This window comes from Hydra viridissima, unplaced genomic scaffold (genome assembly GCF_058129835.1).
Source record: "Hydra viridissima isolate aposymbiotic clone 2 unplaced genomic scaffold, HvirCarnegie_v1 scaffold_19, whole genome shotgun sequence".
In the NCBI taxonomy this organism is placed as follows: Eukaryota; Metazoa; Cnidaria; class Hydrozoa; order Anthoathecata; family Hydridae; genus Hydra; species Hydra viridissima.
Genome location: NW_028324318.1, coordinates 553,425 through 577,623, shown reverse-complemented (window position 1 = coordinate 577,623; position 24,199 = coordinate 553,425). Strand labels below are relative to the sequence as shown.

At 29.0% G+C, this 24,199-nt stretch overlaps 1 protein-coding gene, 1 long non-coding RNA gene and 1 pseudogene across 4 annotated transcripts; 2 read left to right on the top strand and 1 right to left on the bottom strand.

Moving 5' to 3' along the window:
- Window positions 1-1,315: 1,315 nt before the first annotated feature.
- Window positions 1,316-2,719, top strand: LOC149876528 (uncharacterized; annotated as a pseudogene).
- Window positions 2,720-3,291: 572 nt separating this feature from the next.
- Window positions 3,292-5,896, top strand: LOC149876527 (uncharacterized). Its single transcript, XM_090075223.1, has 5 exons — window positions 3,292-3,384; window positions 3,544-3,675; window positions 4,724-5,037; window positions 5,117-5,362; window positions 5,524-5,896. The coding sequence occupies exons 2-5, from the start codon at window positions 3,549-3,551 to the stop codon at window positions 5,566-5,568; spliced, it is 732 nt and encodes a 243-aa protein (XP_089931349.1). The 5' UTR covers window positions 3,292-3,384; window positions 3,544-3,548; the 3' UTR covers window positions 5,569-5,896.
- Window positions 5,897-12,984: 7,088 nt separating this feature from the next.
- LOC149876526 (uncharacterized) lies at window positions 12,985-21,866 on the bottom strand. Of its 3 annotated transcripts, none has more exons than XR_016448673.1 (4): window positions 20,932-21,866; window positions 20,594-20,846; window positions 16,373-16,436; window positions 12,985-16,287 (listed from the first exon to the last, which is right to left on the bottom strand). It is a non-coding gene; the product is annotated as an uncharacterized LOC149876526 (long non-coding RNA). The 3 variants fall into 3 exon arrangements; XR_016448675.1 differs by having other exon boundaries at window positions 16,377-16,436; XR_016448674.1 differs by having other exon boundaries at window positions 20,594-20,816.
- Window positions 21,867-24,199: the final 2,333 nt, after the last annotated feature.

The window sequence follows — 24,199 nt, the reverse complement described above, 5'->3', positions numbered from 1 at the left end:
TTATTAATAACTGCAGTTATATTTAACATGTTAAACCGCCATAAGTGATGATTTTTCAAACTTATATTTGGGTACACATTTAGCTTCAAAAAGAAATAGAAATATTTATAAAAGTTGACAACTGCATCTTCTTCTTCTTCGTTTATTTACTGAAAAATTTATATAAATATTATAATATATATATATATATATATATATATATATATATATATATATATATATATATATATATATATATATATATATATATATATATATATATATATATATTGGTGTATTATCAACTCTAGAGATATTAAATTAGTTATTTTTAATTATTTTGTGTTTAGCAAAAATAATAGCAATAAAGAGAGATATTAATTTTGTAACAATTTTTAACTTAAGCAAGAAAAAGTTAATTTTTAAACATTCTTAGAATAATGAAATGTTATTTCATAAATTTAGTTTTTTTTTAGCAATTATTAATGACCAGATGGGTTAGAGTTATTAATTTTCTATTATAAAATATTCATTTTTTATTATATTATAATATATAACAATGGAATATAAAATTAGTAAAATAACTTAGTATAAAAAATTTTAATTTTTATTTTTTAAATGGTTTTATAACAAATCAAAATAAATTTTTTTTAAAGATTAGAAAAGAACATTTGGATTGTTAAAATATTTATTAGAATAAATAATTGTTATTAGAGTTAAAATAGAGTTTTAAACTTTTTCTTAATTTATCTTCTGCTCAAAAAATCATTGTATTATTTGGTAGGTAAATTTAGTAATTGATTATTAGAATTTGATTTCAAAGAAGTTCTAAAGATTTTTATTTACTTAATAATATAAAAAAATCTAATTTTCTAATTTTAATTTAAATCTAATTTAAAACTGGCACCAACAATGGCAAAAAATTGGCCTTCGCTAAATCAGTCATATACAGTAACAACTTTTTTTATAATTTATTACTTTATTAAATATTAAAATGTTTCCTTACTCAAAAACTTATGCATTTTTATTTTTAGTTGATTCGAAATGGATAAGAAAGGAAATACTATATTTTTTTGCATTTGAGTTGATTTATTTATATTTTAGGAAACCAATATATATATTAGATAAAAATAAATTTTTATGTACAGTGGGGTGCAAAAAAAAAGCCACACTGACATTTTTTCTTGATTTTAAGTATAAAATGTATAATCAAGCAAAACAAAAAAAATTGGATGTGGCAGTGAAAAATTCAGGAAAGAAGAGGTATGTATATATATAAACTCATATTTATATAACAAAAATCATTAAAAAGACAGAATAATATGGGCACATTTAATATTTTACAAAACAACGAACGGATATAGAAATTGGACGAATTATTGAAGCTGCTGATCGAGGAGAGTCTCATAGAAGCTATGGAAAGCGTTTTAAACGGCAAAACTCTATTCACTATTAGCAAATTGGTGAAGAAATATAAACAAAATGCTACAACTGAAAGGTCTATTGGATCAGGGAGAAAACCTAAAACTTCAAAAAAGGAAGATCCTTACATTCTTAACACTGTCAAAAAAGATCGTAAAATCACATGTAGTGAGATAAAACTAGATTTGAACCTTACTAATATCTCAAAGTGGACAATATCTCGTCGAATAAAAGTATCAGGTGAATTTTTTTCTGGAAAGCAAATAAAAAAACCATTTGTTAGTGAAATCAATCGCAAAAAAAGATTAAAGTGGTGCATTGAGCACAAAGATTGGACATGTGAACAATAGGCTAAAGTTATTTGGAGCGACGGGTCTCCTTTCATCTTGTTTTATAATGGTCGACTTCACTGTTGGAAATTAGTTGGGGAAAAATTCAACCCCCAAATATAAAACGCAACCATTAAACATGACAAAAAGGTCAATGTGTGGGGTTGTTTTAGTGCACACAAAGTTGGACAACTTTACCGGGTGAAAGACACCATGGACCAGCATTTGTATCACAAAATCTTAGTTAATCAACTTGGACCAAGTATAAAAGAATTTTTTCCTAATGGTGACTACATCTTTCAACAGGATAACGATCCCAAACATACAGCACGGTTGAATAAGAGATATCTAGAATCTAAATTGATACCAGTTATGTCTTGGCCAGCACAGTCTCCTGATTTAAATCCAATTGAAAACCTATGGTCTATATTGGATAAAAAATTGAAAGAATGTAGGGCAACAAATGAAGATGAACTGTTCCAAACTCTTCTTGTTGGATGGAATGCTTTGCCAAATGACTTATTAAAAAGACTTTTAGACAGTATGCCTTCTAGATGCGCAGAAGTCATAAAAAATAAAGTGTGGCCAATTAAATACTAATACAACTAAAACTTGAAAAATACTTCACAAATCCTAATTTCTTTTTATTATATGTAATATACAATAATATCAAAAGCCTTTCTATCAAAATTGTCTTATATTACTTTCATTATATGAGTTTAAGACATTTTTTATTGCTTTTTTTTTTATTAAAAAATTGAGTGTGGCTTTTTTTTTGCACCCCACTGTAAATGTATATAGGATTATGTAATATAATTACATTATTATGTGCTAATACTTTATTAAAATTTTAATTTTTTTTTTTTTTGAAGTTGTTCATTTACAAATTGATTATTTAATCACGGAAAATTTAATATTTTATTGTAAATCAAAAATGATTTGTTTTAGATAATATTTTCGATAACATTCAATCTATTTTACATTTAAAATGTTCACTTTTTAAATTTTCATATGAACAACATTCCTTTCATTTACGAAAACTATACGGCAGTTGAGTTGCCACAACCTTTCTGTTGTTTAACGGGGAAAACGCATTGATTTTCAAGGGAAATTTCAGTTTATATGCGGAAAACTTCCGGGAGCTACGATGACAAAACCTCCCGTTATTTAACGGAAATAAACGGAAAAAACCCATTGTATTTAAACGGAAATATCCGTTTATTTACAGAAACTTCCGTTTACATGTGATGGGTTTTTCCGTAAAATAACGGGAAGTTTTGTCATCGTAGCTGCCGGAAATTTTCCGTAGAAAGCGCGATATTTTTTTAACAGTGTACAGCACTTTCTTGCCACCAGTTTCTAATTTTTTTGTAAGGCAAAATATCTTTAAAAAAAGAATGCAGAAAAATTTTCTTAACGAATTATTTAATGCGGCTCTTCGGTTCACGTAAGCTTTTGAATGCGGCTCTCATGCCAAAAAGTCTGGCCATCCCTGGTTTATAGCAATGGACTTTTTTTTTCTTCGCTTTTTACGGTAAAAACTTCGTGTTTTACGGAAAAAACTTCGTTTTTTATGTTTATAGCATTGGCCCCCAGATCAGCAAACATAGTTCGGTGCGCAATCCGATAAACAGTAACGGATCGGCAGTCTCTGGTAAGTCTTTTATGTTATTCCTCGGGTATTTACCTTAAAGTTATTAAGTTGTTGATGAATCATAGTTTTAGAGAAGGGATTTTCCCAAGAGAAACATAAGAGTTTGTTTTATTTAATTTTTATTTTGTTTAATTCGATAAAGTATTTAATTTGCTTAAGTAAAAATGGTTATTTCAAATCATCTGCGTGCTAGATGCTACAAACAAACAGAAGATTTGTTTGATTATTTCTTAAAAATTAACGAATTTGGAGCTTCTCCTCAAAAAAGAGAGTCAAGAGAGTATAATGAAGGTAAAGTATACATTTTTTTGACATTTTAAATTCATTTTCTAAGTAAAATGTATGTATGTATGTGTGTGTGTGTGTGTGTGTGTGTGTGTGTGTGTGTGTGTGTGTGTGTGTGTGTGTGTGTGTGTGTGTGTGTGTGTGTGTAAAATGATGGATAGATTTATGGATATATATAGATTTGTGGACATAGTTTTTTATCTATATTTTCACACAGTTTTCTTTAACCATTTTTACGTTTTGTGATTTGACTCAGGGCAATATAAAATATTGTTAAAACATGAATATACTACCAGAATCTTTTGCCACATTTGCAAGATTTTTTTCTTTAAAACTGATTACATTTTAAAAAATATTCAATATAAGCTCTGTTAATTCTGAAAATCTTGAGTCTTTTTCAAGATTTATTGAGAAAGCTATAATGAATAGACCCCACAGCTAAGTAGTTACCTTAACCTTTCTCTCCTTTTGTACAAAAAGGAGCTACATGTTTCAAAATAATATAAATTTTTAATGACATAGTGATTTCAAAATCTTCTAGTGTTCAGTAATAATCTTCAAAGTTCCTAGTATGTGTTTGAACACCTGGCTTTATTTTTTCTCCAAAACAAGACTTAACCATAATGTTTAAAATTCTAAATGTCTCTCCCAACAAACAACTGAGTTCTATATAAAAAAAAAAGTGTCCTAAAATGATTAAATTAGCAAATTATTTCATTTTATTCAAGGAAAATTTTTTTATTGATAATTAGGAAACATCGCTGTTAAATAGGAATTAACACTTGATAGGTTGGATTGAAACAGAAACCAAAATTTATAAATAGTTAATAAAAAGGATTTTTATATTCTACACAGTCTGATATAAACTATTTATTTGGAGCATTTCCTCAAAAAATGCAAAGCCTTTATTTTATGGTCATATTTGATTTATTCAATGTCCAGTTTGTTTAAACTGATTTTCTTTCTCTTGTTTGGTAGAAAGTTTTTGTAAGTTGTTTTGCTTGTTTCAAACACAATTTTTATCTTGTGGTTTATAAAATATTAAACTATTCAGGATTACAATGTGACTGTGGAAAAAAATCGGACTCTGGAATGATAAGTTCTACTCAGAGCACTGGATTTTCTCTATATTTACCACGCTCATCTATTCCTTTCAGTCAAAATGATGATGGTTCCTCCCTTAAAACTAGCTCAAGTTCCTCTAACAATGTTAGCTCAATGGTAATTACAACTCATCCTCACGTAACTAAAGACTTTGGACATCAATCAGCTAATTCAGAACCTACTGAAGAACAAATCAAAGAAGTTGCTCGAGAGATAGCTAGAATAGGAAATGAGTTACAAAAAAAACATATGCAAGATATTGAAGTAGGTTTTAATATTAATGCTAATTTAACTTACTTAATTGTTATTTTTTCATATTAGAGGAAATTTGCATTTTATGTAGAGTATGGAAAGAAGACTTATTGGGCTATTAAGGGAATATGGGACAAAGCTCAGCTATGATGAATTTGCTGTCTATATCAATGGTATAATTGGCGATGACAGAAATGTAGATAATTTTGTTCTTCTTCTGCATCTGAGTAAGAGAGTTATTAAAGAGACACAGAGTTTTTGTACTAGTTCTTACAGTTATTTTCGTGAATTTGTTGGTACTGCATTTGCTGATGAAGTTGCACTACACAATGATGTGGTGAGTGTGGATTCTTCATAGTTTTCTGTTTCTTAAACTTCTCCATTACTGCTCACTTCATAATTCTACACTTTTATGTTGTAATATTTCTCCATTTCTCTTTATCATAATATTTGCTTAGATAATAGTCTTCCTAAAGAATAAGGCTTTTATTGACATAGGTTCAATTTGTGCATTCACAACGGATTCAATCAAGTGACGCTTGATAGTCGTTTTTGAGTATTTACAGTATATTTATAAAATGTATTTTGGATTTTTAAATTACATTTATTTTTATAAAAATAGTTATTATAAGACTAATTAATACTCAGTTATTCTGTGAATGAGTTGAGTCAAAATGAGTTGACGTTACGTATAAAAAACTGCGTTTTCATAATTTGATGATAAAAGACTTGCTTTGTTCTTAAAGCACGTTTTTCGTTTCTTTTTTTTTTTTTTTTTTTTTCTACCTTTTTTGTGTACTTCCACAATTTCTTTTGGAGTACTTTTGTAAAAAATATTGAGTTAAAAAAAAAATGGTGCATGGAAATAGAACCCAACCTTTTTATATTTAAAATTTTTTTTTACTTTTGAAGTAAAAGTGGAATTTATGAACATTTTACGAATGATTAAATTGTTTTTATTTAAAAACTGATATAAAACGAAGTTCAGAGAATTAAATTTCTATTAATTCAAACAAAAGATTTGTGACAATGCGCAACGAGCATGGTTCGCAAAAAAAATTAATGTTGCACGTCCATCTCTTTTATGTCCATGAGTTTATCAACTCAATTAACTCAAGATGACGAACATTAGCGATTTATTGTCTATTTCTATACTTTCAACTTCAGATTAGAGCACTTTCAATTGATTTTGAGACCTATATTTTTATACGATCTTAAATCAACCTAAAATGCTGAATATCTGAATTAATCACAAAAATTTTCTTTTTTTTTTTTTTTGGGGGGGGGGAGGGCAGAAAGTGTAAGCGCGCCCTATATTCTTTAGTTTATTAGCAGTGGCGGCTCGTCAATAGGGGCCATAGGGGCCCGGCCCCACTTTTATTTATTTAAGATAAAGTATTTGGTAATGTAATTATGTATTTATATATATCTAAACATGCAACTATTAGCCTAAACTATTTGCAGACAGGTTTTATAAAAATAAATAGTTCTAAGTTAGTTCTAATTTTAAACTATATTACTTTATAAGTAATATGTTTATTTGCAATTTATTCAAAGTATTGTAGCGTTATTTTAATTCATTGGCAATAACGGCTGGGCCGATTTTTACTGGCCCTATTTATTTTGTTTGTAGTAATATTATTTTTGATGCGCGCGCAGAATTTGTAGTGCTTTCAGATGGGACGAAAAAACGCACCGCAGGGCCTCATTGAACTGGCCCTTGAAGAAAAGAACCTTAAAAACATCGCTAAGTTCAAAAATTTGCGATATTTTTTGGTTAATATTTGCTGGCCCCACCAAAGTTTAATGTCACCGGCCGCCACTGTTTATTAGTCATTGCCGATACTAACTTTTGGTTAAAAAAACTAAAATATTTCATTGATTCTCGTAAACTTTTATAAAGACTTGTTTACATTTATGTAAACTTATGACAAAAAAAATTCCATTTATAATTTCATGATCCATATATATAGTTATAATCTAATTTATAATGATAATATTTTTCTAAGCAGCGATACATAAAATGAGTATGACAGAAAATTTCAATGCTAATCAAGATTATTCTTTTTTGCTTGAAAATATTGATAACGAAATTGAATTAGTTGCGGAGGATTTTATTGAGCTAGACTTGAAGTGTTAACGGACTTTTTATCGGAGGACTTCGAATTAGAGCTCATACCAATATTTTTCCTTTTTACTGAGATGTCGATTATTCAGATGTCGATTGAAGAAGAAGAAACAAAAAAAAAAAAAAATCAGAAGAACGGCTAATAACTAAATTTACCTGTCCAAAATGACAATAATTATCTTAGAGAATCGAATTTTAAAAAGCACGAAAAGAAATGTTACATTGGTACTAAAGGTGTGTTTATACTCGCATGTTGAGGAACTTAATGTCTAAACTGGTGTAAGAAAATGCGCACAGTTAAAAAATGGCTAGTTAAAGGTAATAGATGATTGACTTTTTATTCTTTAACCTGGATTCTATTACACGCAAGTTAGTACGGTAGATGGTAAATCACAACAGATTTCTGAACATATTAATGAACAATCTTTATGTCTAACAACTTTAAAGTTTTCAACTGTATTGCCTTCTTTCGTTTCAATTATTCCAACATCCTCATTTGATGTACTTTGGAAGTTTTTAAAACAGAAAATTTTTTTCTGATTAGGAAAAAAGATAGTGGAAGTCATTATTACCTTTACAGATGTTTATGCATGAAATGTTGGGGAATATGATATTAGCACATTGAAGATTTAGTTGATCTGCAAGAGATTTGTTAATATTAATGGATAATGGCACTTTATGATTTAAATAAATTAGTCTCCACATGCCATTTGATTGGCAATAACTATTGATTTTAACCATTTCAAAATAATTTTTTTATTTTCATTGTAACAGTTAAAGCCATTTTTTGATGCAAATGCTTTTAACTGTTGATAAATACTTATCGCATGTACTTTTTTTTATTTCTTCCAACTCTTGTGAGTGTGTTACATACGTAACAGGTTTCTGTGTGTTCAGAAAAAGTGAAGAATTTATCACTCCTCTCTACTTCAAACCCTTTTTTTGATTCTATATCTAATCTGTATGAGACCATATAACATGATTTACATAAATATTCAGGATGAACTTTTTGATTGTCTGAGGTTATATCCAGCTTGTAAAAACTAAGAGTTGCTTGTTAAAAGATAACAACAGGTTTTAATTGATAGTGACTATCCTGTTTTATTATCCAGCCTCACCTTTTACATAAATGTTTTAAATATTTCTCATGAAGATTCATTGTTTACCAAGTAATGAGATAATAGATAGGAATATAAGATTACTTCTTTTGATATATCTAGAAAAGGTTAAAAATAAGATTGTATATCATTGTAGATGGCTCAAGAATATGCAACTAAAGGTATGGTCTTATGTATTTTTTTAATCATATGTTGTTACTATTAGTAACAACAATAATAATAAAAATGATAAGATCATTATAAGTTAAAATAGCTTTACATGACTGTTTAAAAGTGTTTTATCAAAAGTGCTCATTAAAAATACATACTTTATATTTCTTTCCAACTTCAGAAACCAATAGTTTTTTACAAACTTTAAGATTCTTTTAGTTATAGTACCTTTAGACAAAATACGATTTAGGTATCGAAAATAAGAAAATTTTTAACAAGGTCGTTCACGAAAAAAAAAATCTTTAATTCAAGAAAAAAAAAAAAGCGAGGCAAATAAGTTCGACATTTCCGACAAAAATAAGAAATATTCATTGACTTGAGCCTTAAAGTGGGAAGCATAATCTGAGAGTGGGAAGAAAAGAACAATGAAAACCTCTTATTCGACCTTTAAACTATATCATAGCAACTTTAACTTAACAAAGAAAATTTGTTTTACTTTACTCTATCCATTCCAGTAAACCATACATAGCCTTTTTGCAAAAGCCAAGTTTTAGACGTCAAAGTTTAAACAAAGTTAAATTTTTATTTAGCAAGGTTCATAGCTCAAATCAACCTTTTTCAGATTTGTGAGCTATTCTTGATTAATTTTTTCGTCTTTTACAACCATAAGTTTCAGTAAATGCATATTTATAATGGGTTTACTGAGGAAAGTTTAGTGAAACAAATTTGACGAGTAGAAGTCGGAATATTTGTATTAGGAATTTAGAAAATTGACGGTAACAGGCATTGTTTTTGGCAAATTGGCGGCTCCTTTGATCTATAACAATGTGTAGAACGTCCGTCTATTAATACGTCCTTGGTTCAATTTAAAAGAATTATATGCGATAAGTTATTACTTATAAAATCATTTCTGCTTTAGATCTATGAAATTTGATTTGATAAAAACTTACGACATGATGCATACAAAATTTTATTTTATACAAACCAGCGGCAGTTTTTTTGCTTCAGAAAGAATATTTTTACAAAATAAAATATATATATATAAAATAAAAACAAAAGTTCTAAGAGATTATCTTAAGTTGTTAAAATTTATATTTTGAGAAATATAAACATTGTGCTAACCATTAACAATATTCCAATTTGTTAAAAGGAGTCGAAGTTAGTTCTTCTATTACTTATGAACATATTTAAGGAATCAAGATCATGACTTCAATTGTTATTCAATTAATAAAAGCGTCGGGCTATCTTGTTACCATTGTCTTTAATCCACGCCCAGCAAGCACACAACGTTGAAATAAAGTTGATCGACGTTGATCAACGTTATTTCAACTTTTTTTCAACGTTTTGTGCTGGCTGGGCGGTTATCATGGATCGCGATAATGCCAACCTAGCTGACCCATATGTAACTTATATGGGGTGATGGCGTACATATCAAGGTACCCTGTGATGCAAGTTTTGAAATCATTTTATTTTGTCCGCGGAAAATAACTTTATTTGAATGTTCAAAGTGAGTGAAATTTGGACTTTATAGTGCGCCAATAAAGACACCTGTAGAATGAGAACCACTTTATATAATTTAATAAAATTTAGTGTAAATGTTGCCTATAGCCACACCACACTCTAGATAAAATTTCAGTCAGATTGGTTAATGGGTTACAGATATATGGCAGTATTAGTTATTTTTGGCATTTTTACGCATGTAAGCTACTGCCAAAATACGTAAAAATGCCAAAAATGATTGAAAAGCTTTTCTAAGGATACCTACATAGAAAATAAAAAATATTTGTTTTTGTTAAAACAGAAAAACTGTGAGAAAACCAAATATTTGTTATATTGACTAAGATAATTGATTTAAAAAATTTAGATAACTAAGATAACTGACCGATAAAGAGATCGGATGGCCAGTCTGAGGAAAATCAATCATTACACATTAGGGTTTTTTTTTTAAAAACAATTGTAATGGTTTTATAAAATTAATTGCAGGGGCAAAAAAAGAGAAAATCTTTATCAAAAGCTTTCTAAAAGTGTAATAATTTTGAAGAGAGAAATATTATGAAGGACAGAATATTGTATATAATATTTGTATATAATATAATCATTTGAAGAGCAGTAAAACTCGTTAGTAGGTCTCATCAAATAATCTCTTCTAAATTGTCAATAAGTGTGACAAGTATTATTGATTTAAATGGTAATAAGTATGTTAAAAATTGTAATTGTTAACAAGTATCATTAATAATTGTTAACAAGTATCATTAATTTAAATAATTATAAATATATTAGTAATTGTAAGTATGTTAAGTGGATTGTAATCCAAAATAAGTTTAGGTTAAATTTTGTTAAAGGCAGAGTTTGATTTATTAAAGTTAGATTTAGTGAATTAACACAATTCCAAATCGTGCAATTCATGATAAAAATTGAATGTTTGTGTGCTTCCCAGCTAACACAAAACGTTCAAGAAACGTTCGTAGAACGTTAGAAACGGTCGGGTACGTTCTAAGAACGTTCTAAGAACATTTCTAACGTTCTTTGAACGTACTCGAACGTTTTGTGTTAGCTGGGTTGTTCTGTCTGAAAAACTACTTTGCGTCGGAAACAAGAGGAATAAGAAGTTGCTCTTCCCCCCCCCCCCCACCCCCTTTGTTTGATTTTAGGTCAATACAAGTGAGACTGGAAACAAAAGGCAGGATGTGTCATTGCCTAATTAGCCGAATTGGTCGTTCAAAGCTGCAAGAAAGACATCCTCTTGAAGAACAAACCACCATTGAGAAAGAACCAAGTCTGTGTTGCAGCACATGCCTCAGCCATTTAGGAAAAGGTTTGCCACACTAAAGCTCTCAAATAAAGTACAGGGAAAACCTTCAATCTTTAGCAAGAAATGATGCCAAAGCAGCCAAAAAGGTTGCATCTCGAGTTATTTCAAATAAAGAATTATCCCCGACAGAAACTATTTAACTTGCTAAAGCATCCGGCGGGCCTCCACTTTCAATAAACCCCGGTAAATACTTATACTTAGATAATTTTTACATGCATATATTGAAAGAAAGTCTTGACTATTAAGAAATGAGACTAGATAGATTTCAGGAAATATATTTTTGACAAATTTCTAATCTCTTTAAAGACGAATAGTTTAAAAGCTTTTCCAAACTTTCTAAACAAAGTTTATTATAATTATAAAATATGCATGTTTCGGTTTCATATCAAAGTAATGCACTGTCACCATCAAGCGCTCCAAAATTGACCACTTCAGCTCTTGTAAATGTAAAATTAAATACGGGCCTGTCAAACAACGGAAACCTTAAACGTTTGCAAAAACTTTGAAGGAAAGAAATGTTAAAATTTAACTCACGAAAACTTTACACTTTACTAGAGTTAAATTTTCCAAATGTAAAAATTGGGTTGTATAGTAAAAGAAAACAGTTACCTTGATATAATTTCCTTTTACGCAATTTATATAATTTATATAATTTAGCGAAAAATTGTATCTTAAAGATTTAATTTTGAATACTTGAATATGTCCATAAATATTATCTCAAGAAATTATTAGCTCGCTATGGTGCTATTCAATCAACAACAAGGATTGCCACTATTGCGATTTGATGAACTGCCTAGCCGCAGCTTTTGCGCTCCACAGTGGTCAGCCGAAGCCAATTTAGCGAATTTGTCCATTAAACAAATTAAAAAAGTCTGACTAATACACTTTTCTTAATATGTTCAACACTGGTTATGAAGACCTCAGTGCTAAAAGTACTTAAGTCACATTTCTGTCAAAATCAAACAACCATTGCTACTTTTCCGGTTAAGCTTTATGTGCTGTTTAAATATAGAAGCTTAACTATGTACCTAAGTCCCCTTTCTAAATAAACCAAAAAAAAGAAACACCAACTTTTTTGGACAAAAAGTAATTAAGTCCAATGTTTCGGTACTAAAAGTTCTTAATTTCGCTTATCCAATCATTTCGCTCCATTTGGTCAGCTGGTTTTATTTTCTAAGCCTAGAGCAATGGCGAAAGGAGAAAATGTGCAAATGGATGAAAATCAACCTGATTAGAAATTTTTATTGTTACATTAAAAAGCCTGACGCAAAGTATTTGAACGTTTTTTAAGGCAGTATTAAAGTCAACGTCCAAAATAATCAAATTGCGGATATAATGCAGTATCAGAACTCAAATCTTCTGCAGAATACGCCAAAGTATGACGGTATTATAAAAATATTATCAACTAAACCTTTTTTTTATATAATTTTTACGCGTATCTCGCAATAATCACGAAACTTAAATTAGAATGTAAGAAAATTAAGCTTAATTTGCCAGAAATCTTAGAGAAGTTGCCATTTGATCGGAATTTTGGATGCATCAAAAAGCCTAGGCGATAAAAAGACAGGGTCATTCTCCCTTTGCAGTGGGTTTCCCTTATTACGGGGACAGATCTATCTAGCCCTTTTGATGTGGTGTATGTTGAACAGCTATAATAAATCAAAAATCTTTTTTTTTGGTAGAAACCAGGCTAGCAATGTTAAGCGGTTGAAAATAAAATTCCTTGTAAAATCTCTAAGATAAAACACTGATTCTTTTACTTTGGAGAGACAATGTATTTAACTGGTACAAAATAGAAGAGTGACAAAGTTGCTCCACCAACAGAATATATAATAAAAAAAGAGGTCTGTGGAGAGCACGCATCAATAAACTAACCATTAACAATAATAATAATTACGTTACAAATGCCACATTTAACAAAACCCATTTACAATAATTAAATAATAAATGTCGCTTTCAAAATGCTCCTTTACAATAATTAAATTATTACTGTTACTTTTAACGGTGTTAAAAGAAAACTTTTGGTCAATAGCTGATTTAAATTCAAAAAAGTTCATAAGTTTTTACTGCTTTATAGCAAGTATTTAATTAGGAATAATAATAATTTTAAAATATGAAATGTGATATTAATACTGAGAAGGATAGCAATGTCAGGTTTATTACAACATGAGAATAAGCAGCTAGGGCGTAAAATAAAAGCACTACAGAGAGCAGTTAGAAAAAGCTAAGATATATAACTTACTAGAAAATAATTTTAGATATAACGGGAGATGAAGCAATAATTTTAGGTCGTCCTTACGATATGGGTTGTAGTAAAAAGGAGATGGGTCACGTATTATCTTATTGCTTTGTAGAGCAGCTAGTAAAGATGCGAGTGGAATCGATTAGAATAACTACGGAAACTGATGCAAATGACTTATTCAAAGATCTCAGCGCTGATATACAAGCATTTTTACCTGAAGATAAGGTCTTAATGATATTTGAGGGTATTTATTTTAATGAAGAACAATATAACAAGTTAGAGAAAACATTTACAGAAGAAGTCCGAAGAGGAAAAGTATTGAAAACTAAAAGAAATACTTATTACCTTATGAGTTATATAGACTTTCCTAAGGACTGGAACAAAGTATTAAATTTAAGCCCGCAAGATATTGAAGGATCCGAAGGAATTTGTAATGAGAAAAAGGAAAGGTTTATTAATGGAGCATTAAATAAACTACAAGAAGCAATAACTGATCCAAACACTTATACTATAGCTAGCGAAGCTTTGGCAAGGTTTATGTTTACGATGTTCAATCTGTAACCTTGCACTGCTTTTCCTGAAGAAGGGAACAGTATAAACTATATAATTAGGGTATGTAGCACAAAAGAAGATGCGCGGGAGAGTAAAAATAGGAGTTATGATATAGAGAATTCTGCCAGTGTAAAAATTAGGTTTGATAGTAGGGAGTATTGAAACCAAAGGATCAGAGAAGTAAGTAACAAAGGCTTTATAGTTCAAAAAGTAACCAAAGCATTAAATAAATTTGATAATATAAAAAAATAATTCAAAAAGGTAATGTAGATTTAGCAGCTAAAGAGGTTGCAGAGAAAGAAGGTTAAAACATTAAATATAACGTTCAATTAAAGTTAATCGACGATATTAATGCGTATAAAAAACGATATTAGTGAGTATTAAAAAAATGATGATGGTCGAATTCGGTTAAAGATCAGGATGTATAATGACGACTTAGTAACGTCAGGCGCTTTAGGTGAATCAATAAGTTTTCACGTAGTTAAGCAATTACATTATGTTTTTGATTATAGACCTTTAGAAGAATATGTACTTGTTCCATCATTGAAAGGAGCAAAAGTGTGGAGGTATATCCTTCTATAAGCGGAAAGAAAGAAGCGCTATATGATATAGTAGAAGGCAAGATTTATAGAGCAGAACAAGAAAGTGCTATACGGGGAGGCGACTATAACAAAGAAGTAGAATTAAAGACAGAAGTTGCCAAAGCTATAGAGTTATTAGCAAGAAAAACTATTGAGCATGTATTTATATTCATATTATATTACCTTATGAATCTTTTACAAAAAAAGTTACAGGATGTTCAAACCAGTTTAGCTTTAGTAATATTTAAAAAATTCATTGAATTAGTGGCGCTTGATTATGATATAGAAGAAATTTTTGCTAAAACGTTTGAAGCAGTGAATGACAACGATTTTCAAAGATCTGTTTTTATTTGATTACGCTAGCGGTAATGAGTCAAGCGAGGTAATGGCAACAGGAGATTTTAGCGGCATGTACGAATACATAAGTTTACTTATGTAAAAAAAACTTGGACTACAGCATATATTTAATGCTACAAAAAGGTATTTTTTTAAAGAACTGATTGAATCTGTGCCTAAGCAACTTGAAGACGTAAAGTACATAGTTAACAAATGGTTACTAGCTCGTGAAGTAAAAAAAAAATAGATAAAATAGCCTTTTTTGAGGCAACCAAATCTTGTTTTGGACATCATGGAGAACTTGGAAAAAGTAGCGAAGTAAAGGCTTTGTTAGACGTTAACCCTTTACTTCGCGGTGTTGTTGCACAACAACAGTTGAAAATTGTTGAAAATAAAGCAACCAAAGATAGCATTTCATTTACAAACTTCACAAAATTGTTAATCACAGATAAGTCCTTAAGAACTTATATGTGATTAATAATTTTTATCAGTTTTCAACTGTTTTCAACAAATTTTCAACAATTTTTAACTGTTGTTGTGCAACAACACCGCGAAGTAAAGGGTTATAGCAAAGAACTATGAAGAGCGTATGAGTAATACGCTCTTCATAGCTCTTTGGCTAGATGGAATGAAGCGATAGATTTACTGGAGGCTTGTGAAGCCAAGATGCTTGGTGGAGAAAGCTTTTTTAGTGAATAACCAATGCAGCTATTACAAGTGTTGCTGAAAATCAAGAAACAATTCAGGATAAATAAGTTCCATGGGTATTGATCAAAAACTATGAATTTAATTACCGAAATATTAAAAAGAATTCTCAAAAATATTTGCGTTTCTTTTACTAAAATTAATATTTAAAGTGGATTAAAATGTCCTATCTTGCAGGAGATATGAAAGAAGTTGTATTAAAAAGAGAAGATCACGAAAGAGTGCTAAATTCTTTGATAGTTTTGCTTTCTGAAAGGTTATTTCTTATATATGAATAAATAAAAAGATCAAAATAACAGAAATAAATATCTTTGTTAAAAATAATATAACTTACACTTTTTTGCTTAATTTTTTAGACGGTAAAAAACGGTAATTATATAAAAAAAAAAACTGGTAAATTTTTACTATAAAAAAATGTTGATTTATCAGTAATTTACCGGTTCCCAACTTTTTTGTGGGTCTTCCTGTAAAGTCTTCAACTATGGCTTATGAAGTGTAATGCTTATGACCTACAAACGAATATTCGTCCCAGCGTCTAATAAAGTAACTTTACCATACAGAAATTTTATAAGAAGTGTAATGCTGATGACCTAGTAGCACAATGTCATTAAGTTTAGTGCTTCCTTTTGTAGTGTTAACTAAATATAAAAGCCAAGGTATATAAACTGATGCTAAACTATTGCCTAAGATTAACAAAATGAATATAATGAGAAAAGTTCAAACCTACTCTTGAGTACAGCCATCCCAAACTCATTTGATATTTGTTTTAACAACAAACCTTTGATACCTTAAAAAATGTAGTAATACTTTTAAACAAAAAAAGTTGTGATGAAAACTAATTTATTATTAGAAAACTAAAAAAACTACAAGTCTTATATAAAAGATTTACTTATTATGAACTTTACAAAAAAGTATAAAATTTCAAAATTTATAGCTATATGCAGTGCAACTAATATGACTTAGAGCCAAATTAAGATGCACTGATTCTAGGCATAACAACTGTGCTTAAAAAAATTTTTTAATGGTGCCCTCTAAGGAATGGAGTTAAAAGACACAATTGAGTCAACAATGATCAGTTTAAACTGGATATAGAAAGAATCATACTAAGAAACAGCAGATGGTGACACAATAATCTTGAATATAAGGTAAATAAATCTAAGCTTCCTGTTTTGGAGCCACCAATAATATTACTACTTAATTTTTTTACACTGTTCACAGTTTTATCAAAGTTACAGCAAAATCAAGGTATTTAATATAAATAAAAAAAAAACTTATAACTATTACATACTTAAACCAGCAGTACTGAACCTGTCGCCAGCGAGCCACATGTGGCCTGCCAAGCTTTTATGTGAGGACATTTATCTACAGGAAAGTACTTTTTAATAAATCAGGCTGTTGCTGGTAAAATGCAATGGTCCTTAAAATGTAATCTTTTGGTTTGCAAAAAAGTTTCCATTTTACAAATTTGAAGTTCTCAGTTTGCATTTTAAAAAGACTGTTTCAAGGCATTTGGCAAGAAGAACATTTTTTTGTTACAAAAAAACATGGTTTGGTAACCTGGGTGATTTGTCATGAAAGTGTTATATTGTCATTATACGACCAAACACAAATCATTTAATTACACTTTTCCTAATGGCTCTTTACTTAGATGTGAAAAGCTAAACACCGTGTGCCTGGATGAATCTGAACCTCTATGAAAACACCCCAAAAAACTTTTTGTGTAATTCTTTTACATATATATATTAGTTATAAAAATTATAAAAATGAAAAACATTTGTTGGGAAATTTTTGAGAAATGGCCCTTTAAAACTTGCAAAAATAAAAAAAGCCATTAAAACAGGATAAAACTATTTTTCTTATCTAGAGTGTTGAATTTTAAAAGTATACATTCTTTTTCCTCCATTTTATTATATTTTTGCAGAAATTTACTTCCTTTAACTTATTCTATAGCTCCGAGTTTCAATAACAGAGCATTTAAGCCCTAAATAGCAAAAAATGAGCTAATATTTAATAGTTTGATTTTAAATATATATTTTTAATTAAAACATCTAAACAATTATTTAAATATATAAAATATTATTAGGCTAGTAAATATAACTAAAAAATCAAACATTATTTGTGAGCTAATTACAATGCCTCCAAAATCACACGATGAAATCCGTGCACAAGTTTGTGCAATTTGCTTTTGCTCAAGGGGAAAAAAGCAAACAGACAAGTTACTAATACACATGATATTGAACTGAAGGTTCATTTGGTGTCAAACTATTCATTGCAAGATCCAAAGTTTCCATCTGGGCTTTGTATTGACTGCAGATTGGACTTAAACAAGATAAAAAATGGAGATTCTACAGTCAATCTATCAATAGCAGAGAACTATGACCAAGAGCTAAAAACTATAACAAGGTATTTATATATAAAATTGCAATTTATTTTTTAATATTTACTTAGTTAATTTTTATAGAAAATCTATCTTTAGGTAAGAGGTAGAGGAGGTAGAGGAGGTAGAGGAGTATTTGTTGTTTACTTTGTGTAGGAGTATTATTTTTAATCAAATGTTGCAATTGGATGTTCAAGTAAAGTTTAAAATAAATTGGTAAAATGAGTAGTAAAAATAAATTTAAATATAATAAGGTTTTGCGCATCAATTAAATTACAAAAAAAAAACAAACAAAAAAACAAAAAAACAAAAACATTCAGGGAATAATATATATATATATACAATAATATATATATATATATATATATATATATATATATATATATATATGTATGTATATATATATATATATATATATATATATATATATATATATATATATATATATACAACTTAATGAAAACTGCTATCAGTACAATTAATTATATCCGAGCATGAGAACTAAATCACAGACAATTTAAAAGCCTTTTGGAAGACATGAACAGTAACTATAGTGAAGTTCTTATACAATGTTTAAGCAGAGGAACAGTACTTAAATGATTTTAGTTTTATTTTTTTTGAGGCAGTTTTATTTTTAATTGCTCTGCAAAGAGTACTGACTGCAAAAAAGAGAAATTTTGCTTAAAAGAAAAATCATGCTCATTAATGCTTGTAGAAAATATTTCTTTGAGAAAAAATTAATGAATAAAAATTTTTTTTTTTATATCACAGAACTAAAAATAACTTTTAATTGTGTTTTCATGAAAAAATTCCCCAATTTCCAACTGATTAAAAAAATAAAATAAAATAATGACAGTTGAATATATACATTTGAGTAAACACTGAAGGTTATTTAAAGAGTACAAATCAAGAAGTGCTGTTCATTAAGTATAAATTGAGGAGTGTTTGTTATAGAGTATAAGTGAAGATTGTTTTTCATAGATGCTATTTTTAGTCTGCTTTTTTAGTTTTTATTTATTTAAAACTTTCATCTTGCATAAAAATTTTTGTTGAATTCATCTTTTTGCAGATTGTAAAACTCATCTTGCAGCAGAATTATTGCAAATCTCTGACTACGTCAGTTTGGATTTAAACTGAGTAATATAGAATAATCTTTTCATTTTTTTGACATTTGAAAAACTTTACAGATACAGATTGGTGTAAAATAACAACTCCTCACTTAAAAACAAAAAGGTAAAAATTTGGACTATCCATGAAGTATCAACAAAAAAACAAATTTAAGGTATATAATATTGAATTGAGAGATACCATAAGCTGCAATGTATTATTTTGATTTTTGTATTTCTATAAATCACTTCATGAATATATATATATATATATATATATATATATATATATATATATATATATATATATATATATATATATATATATATATATATATATATATATAATTTTAAAGGATAAATGCATGACTCATAATTACAGTTTCTTATTAACTAAATGTAGACTGAAGTCACATAAACTCCTGCAAATTATGCTATATTTGCAACTACATTAAAAACAATTACAGAACAATTTGAGTTCTTCGTTGTCCAGATATTTAAAAAATTTTTTAAATATGCCTCGAGAAAATGATAACCCAAAAATTTTATTTTTTGATATTAAGTTCATTTTGTTTTTTTAGCTTTTAGCTAATCATCATTAACATAATAATATGTTTATTAGAGCAATTTTTTTAAGTTTTTTTTCCTTTTTGTTTGGCTGCTGGTAAAAATCATCTTACTTTAATGAGGACAAGAACAGTTAAATTGTGAATTAATATTATTAGAACTTTACTTCCTAATATTTAGCTGATCCAATTAAAATCCAGACAGTTAAATTAAATTTTAGAAAAAAAATTCTTTTTTGTTTTATCTTGTTTTTTCATTGTAATAATTATCACTTTTTATCAACTCTTTCAACTGTAATGGATTTATACCATAGAGCTTTTCAAATGAAGCTTTTTTTATTTTTATTATTGCTCTTATTCACTTGGATAATATTCTCTATATATACAGGCATAAATAGCAACTCTTTTCCAGTCAGGAGATGCATACTCAAGCAATAACTTCTTTACAACTTCAAAACATTCAAAAAGTATTTTTTAAAAAATAACAAAACACAGGATCAAAAAGATTCAAAATTTAGAAAACTTTAAAACTTCCAAATAAATCTTTCTCATTTTTAAAGTATTTTTTTGCAATTAGATAAAAATATCAACCTAAAGCATGAAATGACTTGAAATTTTGAACAACGAACATTTAGTTGTGATGATGTTGTTCGGGAATACTTTTATCCTAATGCTAATCATAAATGCCCTAAAAATACATTACTTATTTTTTATAATGACATTTGTAGATTTTGTGAAAAACAGGTTATCCCATTGGCTGCTGACAATTTATTCACTCCTATTTCAAATCTTATGTACAAAGACTTAAAAAAACAATTTCCTGAAATTTCATCTTTATGAAATAGTTTTAAAGTTCCATAATTACTGGAAAATGAGTAAAATCAAAGATTCTTACCGACCAAAGCTAGTCTGACCGAAACATCTGCTCATAACATTGAAAGAGTGAACAACCAACTTTTTATAATTTAAAGGATCAACTTCATAGAACTTGCTTTAAAATGCAGCCATTTTCGATTGATTATTACTGTAACCACAGTCAATCTGTTCTACAACACTGTCAATGTCATGCAAACAAGTGTAACAAGCCAACCTCTTTCAATAGGCAGACACACTCTGAACTAAGATGAATTGAACTGTTTCATCATTTTCTGATAAAAGAATCATACTTTTTTTTATAATTATATCATTCATAAAATAATCATTAACCTAAAATCATTTTAAAAGAGCACAGACCTTGTGAGTTGAGGTGAAGGGAGCTCCATGAGTTGATTTGCAGTGCATTGCAATCAGAATACAGAAGTTGATTTCATTTGCAGATTTACTTTAAAGGCACATGAAAAATACCTCATGTTAATGCAAATGAAAGTAGTGTTTTAAGCTACCATAACTATACCAGAATAGAAACTATCATCATCATTAGCACTAATCAAACTTGCTCCATGATATTGGACACCCTTTTACAAAACATTTCATCATTTAAACAACTCAATCAGCATGAACACTACCCATTTTCCAACAGTAGTAATAATTCTGATATTGGATCAATACCACCTTTCAAAACTGGTTTTAATTAAGGCAATCAAGGCATTGGAAAGTCTTGGAAAAGCAAAGTATGTGCCTATTTTGATGTGCATCTGTGCATCAGAGAAACCATATTATTTTATTTGAGTAGACTGGAAATCCTTGTGATTTATAAAGAGACAATTTATTCAAATTCTGATAATATACTTTCAGATATTTTCTTTGCAACTTCAGGCATATAGGAAACAAAGTTAACAAGCATACTGGTTCTGGTCAACATTCAAGCATTACCATTTCAAAACCATTCAGGCAAAGGAACTGGATTTCCTTTCATATCTAGCTTTAAATGTAAGTCTTCATCAATTGTAAGTCTCAATGTTAGAAGTAACATCCCCTTTATCAAAAAATTTTCTAAGATACAATACATGGTTATCAGTTCATTTAAATGAGAGCACTGCTGTACATAAACTATCTTTAAGATTTCCATTTCTTTTTAAATTGGATTATGTCTTCTGAAATAGTCAGTTTCATCAAGCAAATGATGGTTATATTTAAAAACTGCCAGGGGCTTGCATAAAGCTGAGCTTGATTGAATTAAAGATGGCTTTAATAAGATATTTTGGTTGGTAATAGTTGTTGGTATAAGAATTTTGGAATATCTCAATGTTATACATATACTTCTTTTCAAATATTTATCTTCAAGATGATCGATACATATGGCTAAGATTTCTGTGAGGATCTAGTCAGTCTCCGTTAGCAAACTCAATCCAACAATTCGAAGATCTAGATGATTGCTGTCAGGTAAACTAAAGATAGTTTTACATGGTGCGTGAATGCTATTACAAGCACATTCTTCGATCTTTCGTGTGCAAACAGGTGTTAGAGATTTGCAACGTTTTTTTTCTTAATATCTAAGTACTCTCCGAGTAGGTACAAACAGCGGGGCGGGGCGGGGCGGATCAGCGGGGCGGATCATTAAAACGGTACAAACGGCGGGGCGGATCATTTAAACGTTACTAAAGCAAGTTATATTTCATTAAACGAACAAAAAAAAAACGATTCAGATATAGTTTAAATTCACTAAATATATATTATTTAGAAGGAATTTGCATATTACAATTTTATTAAACGACAAAAAAAAGTATATAAGTTTATAATACTTTATAAATTTTATGATCTCAAAAAACAAAGTAATCCGCCAAATTTGTATCAAGTGATCCGCCTAATCTTATGAAGTGATCCGCCTTGATTCTTTGAATCAAACTCCTTTATATTTAATGATTGTTCTATTAAAAAAACAACGTGATCCGCCTATTATATCAAGTGATCCTCCTAATATTTTGATTATTTGAATCAAACGCTATAAAATTTAATGATTTAGTTTAATAAGCAGTTGAATAAAAGAATTTCAAGTAACATTTTGTTTTTAAGCAATAAACATTCGCTTTGGCCGATGACAACAGTAGGCGGATCACCTGATATAAATCGGCGGATCACGTTTTTTTTTTGTAGAACAATCATTAAATTTTACAGAGTTTCATTTAAACAATCAAAATATTAGGCGAATCACTTAATATAAATCGGCGGATCACTTTGTATTTTGGTAGAACTATCATTAAAACTTATAGAGTTTGATTTAAGCAATCAAAATATTAGGCGGATCACTTCATAAAATTAGGCGGATCACTTGATACAAATTGGCGGATCACGTTGTTTTTTGGTAGAACAATCATTAAATTTTATAGCGTTAGATTCAAACAATTAAAATATTAGGCGGATTTTTGCTATAGATTTTCATATTAACTTTTTTCTATTAAACAACTTCGTTTTGAATAACAAAAACGAAGAGAACGGGAGAGTACCAGTAGGTACGTTTGTACCTACTCGTACTCTCCCGCTTTACTTTTTTACCATAATGAACGCAAACTCGTCAAAAGTTATGAGTCCCGAACATTCAAGTGAAACCCAATAAAAAAAAGATTCATTTGTTATGTATGCATGCATGAATTATTTTTTCTTTAGAGTTCTCAATTTAGCTTTTGATTTAACTTCTGCCAATTGCTAAGTTATTCTGAAGAGTAATAATGCAGAAAACATCGCACTACAAATTTTTGCTTCTTGAACACTGCGGTGTGTCTCTTATAGATTTTTGGGTACTGACCACGAATATCACATCAAAATTTACCTATCACGTACCATTTAAGAGAAATTTTAAGTTTTATTATCATTTTTGCTTAAATTTAGATTTGTTCAAGGACAGAAAAATGTTGCACACAAACCGCTTGTCGATTCGGCAAATATATTTTTGCCTCCTCCACACATAAATTTGGACTCATGAAGAATTTTGTGGAAACACTGAACAAGGAAAGCGAAGGTTTTCGCTATTGAAGACAGATGTTTCCAAGAATAAGTTCCGCGAAGATCAAGCGGTTTGAAAAGCTGTTAGTTGGCCAGGAAAAACTTTCCAGGATAGCCTTTAAAAACGTTTTTGACAATTTTCTGGGCAACTGGAATCCATCAATGCTTGATGACTACTGTTGAACACTGCAACGTGATACACCAGAAGTTGAATAAAAAAGAGAATAAGAAGCAAAGTGCAAATTTTTCTATTGTGTGTGAAATTTTTAGTGCTGACCATTAAGCAACCATCAACAAGTAATAAAACTTTCGTGTTGACTAATGTTATTATCAAAGGTACATAAATTTTCTTTTCATAACCTTAATGTAATAATTTAATCTTTTCATAGCTTTAATATGTAATTGTGACACACTCACCGTAAAAATGTTCCATAATAAAAGGGGAACTCATAAAAAATTTGTATGTGAGTTCCCCTTTTGAAAATGTAATAATTTAATATACTGATTTGAGTTTGCATTTTGTGCATTTGAATGATCTAGATTTCACTGCACAATAAATATTTTTAAAAGTCTTGCTTGATGAAAAGTATTAGGTGATTGTGACAGGTACCTATCAGGTGTG